This window comes from Sinocyclocheilus grahami, unplaced genomic scaffold, assembly GCF_001515645.1.
Source record: "Sinocyclocheilus grahami isolate Dianchi unplaced genomic scaffold, SAMN03320097.WGS_v1.1 scaffold679.1, whole genome shotgun sequence".
Classification (NCBI taxonomy): Eukaryota; Metazoa; Chordata; class Actinopteri; order Cypriniformes; family Cyprinidae; genus Sinocyclocheilus; species Sinocyclocheilus grahami.
This window is the reverse complement of record NW_015505858.1, coordinates 520,412-533,397: the sequence shown is the minus strand read 5'-3', so window position 1 is coordinate 533,397 and position 12,986 is coordinate 520,412. Positions and strand designations below refer to the sequence as shown.

General features: G+C 37.9%; 1 protein-coding gene across 1 annotated transcript in view; it reads left to right on the top strand.

The window, feature by feature from the left end:
* Nucleotides 1–12,032, top strand: part of LOC107559245 (transmembrane protein 104-like) — a 61,510-nt gene extending 49,478 nt beyond the window's left edge. The window contains exon 11 of the mRNA XM_016242992.1: nucleotides 10,940–12,032. Coding sequence (XP_016098478.1) covers nucleotides 10,940–11,703 — 764 coding nt within the window. The 3' untranslated portion in view covers nucleotides 11,704–12,032. The remainder of the gene's footprint in view (nucleotides 1–10,939) is intronic.
* The last annotated feature ends 954 nt before the right edge of the window (nucleotides 12,033–12,986 follow it).

The following is a 12,986-nucleotide window of genomic DNA, read 5'->3' as shown; positions in this document are numbered from 1 at the left end:
GCTTTTTTATTTTGTAAACAGTCTTGAAATTGTTACAAGAAAATCAGTGTTTATTTATTACTTGGCTCTCTAGAATACTTGATTCTGATTGGTCAATCACTGCATTCGGCGAACAAACTTTTTTTGTATGATGATGCTAAACTGTATATTTGACTTGTCCGTTGCAAATAAATTCCTACATATCGGTGCTAGTTTCATGTCTCTTGTATCACTCCACAGCTTCTTTTTATCCCACATAATACAATAATTTGATCTCAGATCAATATTTCATGTCCATTTAATTTATTTGGTAAGTAGTCTAGTAATAACATGGAGAATATACTCAAGCAGTCATCCCAAAATAAACCCCTTCCAACGTGATACAAGATCCTTGTCATCCTTTTAGGCTTTATTTTGACCAGCTGACTGAACTTTCATCCATTAAGTAGTAACCATATTATTTCATACCAAAACCCAAGCTGTCAAAATTACCTCAACACTCAACATTTTTCCCCTTTTATTGATTAAAAGGGTCATATGATACGATTTCAAGTTTTCCTTTCTCTTTGGAGTGTTACAAGCTGTTCGTGAATAGATAAGATCCCTAAAGTTGCAAAGACTAAAGTCTCAAACCCAAAGAGATATTCTTTATAAAAGTTAAGACTGGTCCACACCCTCCTAAAACGCCTCGTTCAAACATGCCCCCCACATGTCTACGTCATTTACATACCGCCGCCCAAATGTTCACGCAAAGAAAGAAGCCGTAACTTTGTTGCTGCCACCGCCGCCGCCATGTTGTGAAGACACTGTGTGTTTCGTTGTGAAAGCGGAACTACTTTGTTTGGTCTTCCAAAAGAGGATGCGACTAGAAATCGGTGGTTAAGTTGTATTTACAACACTTTTCCAGAACAGTTCAACCCAAATATTCAGATGTGTCCAGCGCATTTTATGGAGGACTGTTTCCTGATCCTGGGAGAGTAGACTACAATGCCGGCTGTTCTGACTCACAGACTGTAAGTACGTTTTCATATTTAAAGAATTTGCCACTGACAATTCAAACGCGAGTTTTGAGCAGTGTAGAGTAGCGCTTGTTGTTTGTCGTTTCTCCGATCACAAATGCAGACATGGTTTTATGTTAACGCGGCGTGATGCAATGCGTAAATAGACAGTATAAGTCATTATAATACGTAATTATGTCCCCACTGGATGCAACAAATGCCTAGTTTATAATGGGTTTTAATGTTTTTGTCTCGTCACTCCGGGAAACGGCATCACAATATGGTAAGGGGCGTAACATTTCCGTCACACGCTTGAGGAATTCGGCCAATCACAACACACTGGATAGCTGGCCAATCAGAGCACACCTCGCTTTTCAGACCGATGAGCTTTGTAAAAATCGACGCGTTTCAGAAAGGTGGGGCATAGAGGAGAAACAATAATGTACAGTATGTGGAAAATAATGTGTTTTTTTAACCTTAGACAGCATAAACACATTTCATTACACCAAATACACAAAATAATGTTCTTTTTAGCAACATCATATGACCCCTTTAACAATGGCATATCAATACATTAGTGCAGCCGTTCTTTTTCAATGCCAATGGGTTGACCAGTCGCCCATCATTTCTTTTCCTCTTTCTATTCGCCCTTTCCAGTCTTGTGCTTTTTCCCATGATCCTCTCGGCTCTCAGTCATTACTCACAGCAGACAGCAGGACAAGCAGGCACGTCCCTTGTGTGCCTCTGTTCACCCATAATGCACAGAAGGAGAGACCGTGCCTGCTCCTGTGTCAAACGAGATGTGGTAAGTAGGGTTGGGTTCAGTTGGCGTCAGGGGAGCCACTTTGTGTTTTAACCTCGATGCCATCTACTACCAGCACCGTCCTCTGCTCAACCAGAAAACGGAGCTCAATTATTAGCTCAACAACCACAGCAGCTTCATGCTTGAATTAATGCTGCTTGTTGTGTGTTGTTACTCGCAGATATAAAACATCAGTAGTCTCAGAAGCCATAGACTCTTGATTGCCACTTGTATGAAATTCATGAAGCACCTTGTTTACCAGGAACACAGATATGGCGTCTTGTATGCAAAGCTGTGCGTCTACACAGGCATTATTTAAAGGCAGTTTTATTGCGGGGGTAATTTAAATGGGAAGGATCACCTCCTCTCAGCACTGAAGTAGAGAACATTTATCAGCTTTTGACGTGGAAAGCGAAATGAGTCGGTGAGGTTGCCGCTTTAATTCATATTTAGTGTGTACGTTGAGGAACGGACAAAGAGCGTGTGATTACTCACTGGAGATTAATGACTGCATGTTGCATTGCTGTGGTGGGCTACCGAACTGTATTACTGTTAATGGTGCTAGAACAACATGCTGAAGACTCAAAAAATCTGTTGTTCGGGTTCAAGACATCATTTGCATCATTATATATGTAATGGTAGAGCGCTAACAAAGTCATGGCTCTATTGCTCAAACGGGGTTCAGTTCCCAGGCAGTGCATGAACTAAAACAAAATGTATGGCTTGAATGCAAACTAATTCACTCTGGATGAAAGCATCTGCCAAATGCATAAATGTAAATGTAAGGAAATGTGTATATATAAAGCTGATTTGCAATAGATGCAGTGCAAAAAATCAGTTGTAGATTCCTTCATGCCATGCCAAAGTATTTGTGAGCACACATGAACACCACCAGTAGTTCCAGTCGGATACAAATAATGACAGAGGCATATTGATTGAATTTTAATTGTGAATTTCGACTCTACAGTTTAGTTTGCATGATAAAACAACATTTCCCATTATCCTTGCCTTCATTTTGTTGCAAGACTTTAGATTACACAGATCACTGTGATATTGTTTTATGCATTTATGTATCTTTTCCCCAAGTAAGCCAAATAGTACAAACACTATGCTTTGAGATCCTGAGCAATATTGTTTTTTTTTTACAATATTATTTAATTTATTCATTAATTATATAATTATTTTTTATTTAATTCTAATTGTGTAATTAAATAATTTAATATAAAAATCAATAAAATTGGTTATGATTTAAAAAAAAAAAGACATGCCAGGTTGTTGATCAAGGAACATGTCCTTTTTAGCAAAATCCCAATGACTGTAAATTGCTTTGGAAAACATCATCTGACGAAAGAGATAAAAAGAAATGAATATTTTAGCATTTATATTTTTCTCTAAGCGAGCAGAGAATTGCTGTTAGGATATGCTGTTTGCAAAATGAAAATCCTTGTGTGAATTTATAGCATTTACAGATGAACATATAACTATTAAAACTTAAGTTAATTAAAAAAAAAACAATCCTCAAGTGCATGAAACCATATGCTCATGAGCATTTTTTTAAATAACGTTTAATGAAGTTCTGTCTTGATTTTGACAGCTTGGATTGTGCACTTTTCCCACAAAAGCTCACTGTGACTTTTTTCCAAAGCTTTTTTCCCTGTAGAATTTTTCTTTTTCTTTTTTCTTTTTACTACAAATCACTGACACCACCAAAGTTTCAATTATATTCTATATAAATTGTATCAATACGTTGCAGCCCTACTTCAAATAGACTTGTGTGTGAACAGCAGCACTACTATAAGGATATAGCTCCAGTGATATTTAAATGTTAAGGGTTTTCCCCATATTAATAGGCGTCCCCTGAGAATCAGACTTTATAGTGTTTTTTTTTAGGTCAGATATACTCTAAAAGGTGCTACATCAGTGTGGGATATTGTGCAGCAGTGTAGTCTCAAGGTGCTCTGAAATATAGCCGTGCCTTAATGAATACCCCAGGCAATGGTTCAGCTCATAGAGCCTGAAAATTGCTCTCAAGGAAAATGCGTTGGCACCTCTCATTTAGCAGGGCCTGCAATATGGACAAGCTACAAACTACCATACACTGCTTTCCTTAACAGACCATAAAACCACTCGCTCATTTGTTTGAAAATTTCAGAGGATCATCAATTGGTCTGAAATAGCATAGTGTGGATGCTTTCTGCTGGGTCTTTTGTGTAAACTGTGCTAAAATAGATGTCTTAAATTTTGAACTCCCCTAAGCCTATGCTATGTATTGATGTCCACATTTGCTTCCTTAATGGGTTTCTGTTAAAACTTTAATTACTTTAACAATTAGGTGCAGAATAAAGTTTAGGCAATTAGGGAGATGTGTGTACCCTGTATATTCACCCTCTGTCACATAAGCATTTTCATTCAATAATTAACAGAAATATATCACAAAAATCAATTCACGGTCATTCCAAATGACTTTTTGGCAGTACATAATAGACTATTAGACTATTAGGGGCTCTGTGGTGCTGCATACTATAGGTTTTAAAGAAGTCTCTTATGCTCACCTAGTCTGCATGTATTTGATTAAAAGATACAGTAAAAACTGTAACATTATGAAATATTACAATTTAAAGTAACACTTTTCTAATTTAATATATGTTCAAATGTAATTTTTTTTCCTGTGATCAAAGCTGATTTTTCAGTTTTCAGTCTTCAGTGCCACATGATCCTTCAGAAATCACTCTAATTGACTGATTTACTGCTTAAGAAACATTTATTATTATAGTCAATGTTAGAAACGGTTCCATTTTGTTTCAGGATTCATTGATAAATGGAAATCTTGCTGACCTCAAGCTTTAGTTTATCGCTTGAGGTCAGCAAGATTGACCTGAACTGTAGTTTATCGCTAATATAGATATAAATATCTCCCTGAAACCTGATTGTTTGATAGGAATGTTCCAGGACAAGCAAGCAAGGTTGTTGATCTAGCAATGCATCCTACTTGGCAAAGTCACGATTATTATATTAAGTTTATGGAAGATGATTGATGATACTTTCACAGATGGGATGTTTTTGACGTCTGCCTAATGTACTCGCCACTCACCGTTCTCCATTCACACTTGATGGTCACAGCTGGTCATATCCTCCTCGTCTCCCTGTGTGGTGTCTTCTGACCGGGCTCTGCTGGCACTGGTGACAGATACAAACATATGATGAATAAGACTTGAAGACACAGATACCAGTGGCGTTTTCCATGGCCATCAGCATGTACACTGAGGGAATTTATAGCGTGTGATGAATCGCTGTGCCGTATGTGGCGGGATGCAATCACATCTCATCCCTAAACAACAAAAGGCCTCTGTGCTGAAGGTTAAGCGTCTATACAATGACTTGAGTTGTGTCAGGGGATGTCAGGAGTATTTGGATTAAGTGTGCCCTTGCTTTTCTTTTCTTTTTTTCTTTCTCTTCTACCCTCCTATTCTTTCGGTGCAACTCTTTTGTACTCCGCTATTGTTATGAAAAGGAGTAATGCATCTTGAATCTGACTACATCCCGACCCATCCATGCTTGTATCCTCTCTGGTTGGTTCTTCCATTACATTATCTGTCTCTGACGTTTCCCCCAGTGATTTGCAGTTCCATCATTGTGTATGTCTGCGTTTGTCCTCTAGTTGCACTCTTGTGTATCTGTTTTGCTATATTAGGCATATTGCACAATGAATGTTACCTATTAATGCAGTTGTTTGCCTTTGGCTTTGTGCTCTGTATTTTACTGTCCTTTCTTAGCTGACTTGTGCAGTATTTGTATAGTGTGACAGATGTGTTTAATATATTATATATAGATGCGTTTATAAGTTTTATATATTATATATAGATGTTATATTATGTAATATTTTAATTTCATTCAATTATTTATTTTTACATTTAATATATAAATATCCAGACAAACATGTATCTTACTGAAATATATATATATTTTTTAAATTAATTAATTATTTTGATGATGTGCTTTTGAACTTTATATTCAAAGAATGCCAAAAAACGTAGCGCAGTTTCCACAAAAATATTAAGCAGTGCAACTGCTTTTAATATTGATTATAGTGCTGTCAAATGATTAATCACAATTAATCGCATCCAAAATAAAAGTTTGTGTTTACAAAATGTGTGTGTACACATCGCACATTCATGCATACACTTAAGAAAGTTTTTATTTTTATGTATAAAATATTTATATATATAATATAAATGTTATATGTATGTATGTATATGTAAATATGTATACATATTTACTTATTTATTCACATTGGCTGTTATGGAATGGTCACATGACTTGTTAGTCTCTAGATTTGGTGTAAAATAAGACCTGTCTCTCACAGTATAGATTCAGTGTTTGTTGCTCTGCTTTGTTCTCCACTTTTTCCTGAGTTTTGATTACTTTCGAAACCTTTCTAAAGTCATTTATAATAGTTATTTGTGTACCTGAAATTAGGTAATTTGTAGTTATCCTGGCAGCATGCACTCTCTCTTGAGACACGTACCCTTTTACTGCAACATCACTGTGATTTAATTTATTTGTTCTTTGCAACTAGTGAATTATTTATTCCCCTTACATGCAACCTGCCCTTGATTAATAGACTGAGATTAGTGTGACATGCACTCTGCCCCTTGTTTGCTGCCAGAATGTTTTACTCCTGCCAGGAAGAATGCATCTTTTTCAAACACTGAATGAGCGTGTGAGAACAGCTTTAATGCTAATGGAGACCTTTGGGTCAGCACTGCTGTCTGGAGCACCTCTCAGATGTGTGGACGGACCCAATCCATTTCCCCTTTAAATCCGATGGCTGGCATCTCCGATTTACACCTGTAGTCCCTGAGCTGGCCATGTGATGCATTAGGAAAGAGGATGAGGACTGATTATTACTATCGGTCCTCTTAGCTATCTTTTATTTTATTCTATTCTATTCCTGAAATCTATATATAAAGATCTTCAGGAGCAGCACTAAGCTTTAGATGTTTGAGATAATGAAATGTTCTTCTTCCTGGTTGTCTATGCAGGGAACATCACCTATGGAAGTTATTGGTCCCTTTTTAACCAGCTCAGCGTTTTCCAGCAGCCTATTAGATCCTTAACAGTCTCATCTTGCTCCGCATTGATTGCAACATCGATCACAATAGAAATACAGAAAGTCAGGCATTTTATTATTTTTTTCTTAATATAAATTCAATATTACAGAAATAATGAAAAGCTAAAATAAGATAAATATGTTAGAATTACGAGACCTAATAATATGGGGCCTTAATAATAGGGCTTCAAGGCCTGTTCACACCAAGAACGATAACTATAAAGACAACGATATTAGCGTCCACACCAGCGAACGATATCGTCTGTTTATTCTAAGCGCACGCACGTCTGCCGCTTTAAATTCTCGAGCTCGTTACAGCAGGGTGGATTCTGATTGACTGTCAATGTTTTTATCGTTCATCAGCTGGAAAAAAATCGTTCTGAAAGTGATTCCAAGGATATCATTTCTCTGTGCCTTTATCGTTATAGTTGTGGTGTGGACTCTGCTATTCTTTAATATTGAGAACGATTTTTAGAACTATATCTTTATCGTTATCTTTATAGTTATCGTCCTTGGTGTTTACTCTGAGTTTGACCCGTGGCCATCTCTGTGTGCAAACCAATCAGTCAAACCTAAGTTCAGTGTTAATAATGTATGTCCATTGGCGTATATGTTGTGCACGAATACAGTGCTGGCATAAGAGATTTCTTTCAAAAACATTAATTAAACCTTACCAACCGCAAACTTTTTAACGGTACCTTCTATTGATAAAATCAAAGAAATTTTTGTTATAAAACCCCTTTTTCCCTACATGCTTATGTGCACAGTTTTAGGTGGTTTGTTGGTAGGCTGTAGTACTAAAATTAAAGTTAAGTTACACTAATTTAAAATGAGTCACCTTTTTATAGCATGGACTTCTAGCTAAATAAACCGGTAAAGTTTTGGTTTCGTCTTTGAAGCGGACTGGCCCTGGTTGATGAACACTGGACGCACTGAAGCTGTGCGTCATGCCACAGTGTTGACAGACTCGAGTTGTTGCATCAGTGGCTTCCAATGTAGACATGGTGTATGAGCAGCAAGCTGTCAGTGTGGATAGACCAGAACTGGGAATTTGTCCTCCACTCAAGTCCATCATGACAGCTCATAAAGCGCATAACATACACAACAGAGACCTTGAGTTTTTTTTCCTAAATCTAGCTGTGTCCCAAATGATGGAAGATAATCTTGATATCTGTTCGTCCAGTTCATGCTGAAACGGATCGACTCAAATCCAATTTAACTGGATTTCAAGTCACGTCCTCATGAGACTCGGATTGATTTAGTTAAAATCAGATTTCATGCTTTTTTTGCTATTCAGGCTACAAAAATAGGGATATGCCTAAAAAAAATCGACTTTAGACAGGCAGTGTTAATAAATAACCATCTCAGCTTGGCAAATTCGTGTATGAGCTGAATATACAGTATTAAGGCCAGACACCCCAGGTCAATAAAGAAAAACATTTATCTAATAGATATCACCATACTTCTCCAGTCTTTTCCCCAGTTCATTTTTTTGTCTTAAGAGTTTTCTAAAATGTTGTTTAAATATGCAAATGAGGCATGATATAATGAAGTATGCACTCGTTTGCGTATAACTCTAGAACAGGAATGTGAACATTGGTTTAAAATTCTTGTTTTGTATTATTGACATTGACATATGCAGCTGAATTCGGTTGTTAGTTCACCTTTTAGTGCTTAATCCTGTTCTCTACACACAGTTCAGTAATTTTACTGAATTTTTTTATTTACGAGAGGCGGACTGGCCCTGGTTGATGAACACTGGACGCACTGAAGCTGTGCGTCATGCCACAGTGTTGACAGACTCGAGTTGTTGCATCAGTGGCTTCCAATGTAGACATGGTGTATGAGCAGCAAGCTGTCAGTGTGGATAGACCAGAACTGGGAATTTGTCCTCCACTCAAGTCCATCATGACAGCTCATAAAGCGCATAACATACACAACAGAGACCTTGAGTTTTTTTTCCTAAATCTAGCTGTGTCCCAAATGATGGAAGATAATCTTGATATCTGTTCGTCCAGTTCATGCTGAAACGGATCGACTCAAATCCAATTTAACTGGATTTCAAGTCACGTCCTCATGAGACTCTGATTGATTTAGTTAAAATCAGATTTCATGCTTTTTTTGCTATTCAGGCTACAAAAATAGGGATATGCCTAAAAAAATCGGCTTTAGACAGGCAGTGTTAATAAATAACCATCTCAGCTTGGCAAATTCGTGTATGAGCTGAATATACAGTATTAAGGCCAGACACCCCAGGTCAATAAAGAAAAACATTTATCTAATAGATATCACCATACTTCTCCAGTCTTTTCCCCAGTTCATTTTTTTGTCTTAAGAGTTTTCTAAAATGTTGTTTAAATATGCAAATGAGGCATGATATAATGAAGTATGCACTCGTTTGCGTATAACTCTAGAACAGGAATGTGAACATTGGTTTAAAATTCTTGTTTTGTATTATTGACATTGACATATGCAGCTGAATTCGGTTGTTAGTTCACCTTTTAGTGCTTAATCCTGTTCTCTACACACAGTTCAGTAATTTTACTGAATTTTTTTATTTACGAGAGTGACAACCGCATTCTACAAGTATGATGAAAGGTAATGACAAAATACAAAGTGATTACACTGAACTGAACTACTAGTTAATGATGTATTTAAACGTGTATCAGAGTTGTGTGTCTCTTCTGTATTCACAGTGCAAGACATTTCAGGGATAAAGGTCTCGAATGTTACCAGATCTTGCTAAAAAAAAAAAACTTAAATCCAAACGCTAATAAGTGGACATGGCAACCCTTCAAGAATGCTTCCAAATGTAAACAAAAAAACGACATCTCTGTCGACCATGGTTTAGATCAAATCACCGAACATAAGTCTTTGGTCGCGATTAATATTATTTTAGTCAAAAGTAGTGGATGATATGTGCACTAAATGCCAAAACCTTGGTATGGTTACCAAGGGGTCAATCATCATAATTTCAAGAGATTTCTGTTCCATGCGCAAACAAAATGACTTCTCTAGCTTTACAGCTTCTACGTGGAAATTCTAATGTTTTCACAGAGGGGATTTTGAAGATCTCTTTTTATCACTCCATAAATCAGAAAATTATGGAAACCAATTTCCTGCCACTGAATAAAAAATAAAACAATGTAATTGGGACTTTTATCTCAAATTAGCAATTGCGAGTTTATACCTTGCATTTCTCACTTTTTTTCCTCACAATTCTGATTCTCTACACCCCCCCATCACCCCTCCCCCCCCGACCCCTTCAATTGCAAGTTATAAAGCCTTGCAGTTCTGAGAAAAAAGTTTATATATCCACTTTATATCTCAGAATTGCGTGTTTATCTCGCAATTTTGACTATAACAAGCAATTGTGTTCATATCTCGCAATTCCGAATTTATTTCTCAGAATTGCAACTTTATCAGGTTTTTTTTTTTTTTGCAGTTGCGAGTTTATATCGTGCATTTCTGAAATAAGTCAGAATTTCGAGAGATAAACTCGCAATTGCGAGAAAAAAGTCTGAATTTGAGATAAAAGCCTCAATTACCTTGTTTATTTTTCATTCAGTGGCAATTAGGGCTGCAGGCTGCACGTTGTTCACTGACGAGCTGCGCAAAAAATTGCGCGAATATGAACGTGGTTTTGCGCAGCTCGTCAGTGAACAACGGCTCTGTGTAGTTAATGCTGCTCAATGTGAAAGCACGCAGGTGATGGAGATTTACCGCTGATTACAGAACCGGCTTTACTGACAAGATGCGCATTAAATATCGCATGCGATTTATCGTGCAGCCCTAGTGGCAATAGTCAACTGACCGTTTTTAGGAATGAAATGTTGTATATGAAATGAAATGAAATTTTCTTTCACTAGTCTGAAACAACATTATGAAAGCAAATATTCCAAAATCTCAAAATTGACAAGTACCTGTATATGAAAAAACAATGTTTTTGACTATTGTCTTGCCTTAAATACAACAAAATCCACTAGATCTTCCAAGTCATATTGTTACATGATTTTATATAATCATTTTACATCTCTCGGTCTCTTTCAGCGTTCACCATGATGATCATCCTGGCTTTGATTCGTATTGGCAAGGGGCACAGTGAGGGCCACCCATCTGTGGCTCAGATCTCAGGTGTGCCCAACCTCTTCGGGGTCTGTGTCTACTCGTTCATGTGCCAGCACTCGCTGCCCTCGCTCGTGACGCCCATCTCCAACAAGCAGCGCATGAGTGCCCTGGTCATGGCCGACTACATCCTCATCCTGTGCTTCTACATCCTGCTGTCCCTCACGGCCATATTCTGCTTTGATAGTTCTCTGCTGCGGGACATGTACACTTTAAACTTCACGGATAACTGTGACGTCCTGAGTATTCCAGTGTTGCGCTACTTCCTGGGCCTCTTTCCCGTCTTCACCATCAGCACCAACTTTCCCATTATAGCCGTCACGCTACGCAACAACTGGAAGACTCTCTTCTATCGGGACGGCGGCACGTACCCTTGGGTGGTAGACAGTATCGTCTTCCCGCTCATTACTCTAGTGTCGCCCATTATTGTGGCCTTCTGTACTCACGATCTAGAGGCGCTTGTGGGGATCACAGGGGCGTATGCCGGAACGGGCATTCAATATATCATCCCGGCCTTCCTAGTGTATTTTAGTAGGCGTCATCTAGAGCCCGTGTTGGGAAGGGATGCTGTAAATAAACACCGGTCACCTTTCCATCACACGTTCTGGGTTTGGTTTGTGATATTGTGGGCAACGTTCTGTCTAATGTTTGTGACGGCTAATATTGTCCTTACCAAAGTCAAGAACTGAGCGTACCAGCAGATTTGGTTTGTCAAGCTGTGTTTTTGTTTTAATTTTTGATGGGTGTTTGTTAGGTTTTATGTTAAAAGAATGGCATTAGCTGAAGTTTAATTCAGTCTAATTTAATTCAGTGTTTAAAAGGGACCAAAAGACGTTTTGGCATTGAATCTGTGACTTCTTTCTCACAAATCCACAATCCTTTAGTGGATGTTCTGTGTGGCCGAAAAACAAAGTTCTACATTTTAAATGGATTATTGCCTAAAGCTCGCAAAGAGCGCTCCTTTTTTAGCCACTAAAAACTGTCACTCTTAGTTCATCGTGATCTCACAAAGTTCTGTTATGACCAATGAATCTCACACTGTGCAATTAATATATTATTAACATCGTCGTGTACACACTCTGTATGTTATAATGAAAGGATTCGATTGTGATCAGCACAGAACAAAAACTGGTGTGTGTCGCAGCCATTAGGTAAACCAGCATACATCCATGAGGATGATGAAAGTGTTTTAACTTGAGTAAAGCCCCCAGACCCCCTGCTCGTGACTCCCCCTGCCATCCCCGTACACGTTCAAAACTGAGACGATTTCACTCCAGCGCTTCTCTTTCTCCTTACGGTTGTGATACGTTTTCGACACATTATACAGACAGTCGTGTTACTACAAAACATCAAGAAGCAGTTTCCTCTGTCTCCACTATCCAATGGAGCCGCACAGCAGCTGTTTTGCGGTTGCGCATTGGCTATTGTGAAAGTACTGACGTAATCATATAGCCGTCATCATCCCGATTTCAATCCTAAATATCAAAACATGTTTGATATGATCGGGGCGGCCCCTATTTGTGTGCGAGCAGATCGGGAGGTGCAAGATTCGATCTGTGAACGCCTCACATTACCAGATAATCCGCGCTGAACATCGGGACCGATCGAGGGGCTCGACAAGATTTTTGCTCCAATTCTCGGGAGGGGGAAATCAGGGCTAAATCGGGCTAAAAATCCTGTAGTGTGAGCCAGGCTTAAGGCAGGGATTATTTGCAAAAGCATTATTTAAAAACCATATATGATGTGCTCATTCAAAACATCAGTTGATTTGTAGGTTCTTGAGTTATATTTGATTTTCCTCTTCATTTAGGTGAACCTCATTAAAACATGATTGAGTCATGGTCCACTCCAAAAGAATTTTTTTTTTAAAATAATTAAAAATAAATTAATTCAAATAAAATCATATGCATAAGAATGAAAAAGTCTTAGCATATGTGATGTTATTTGCAAGACAGTTTAGCACATTTACCCC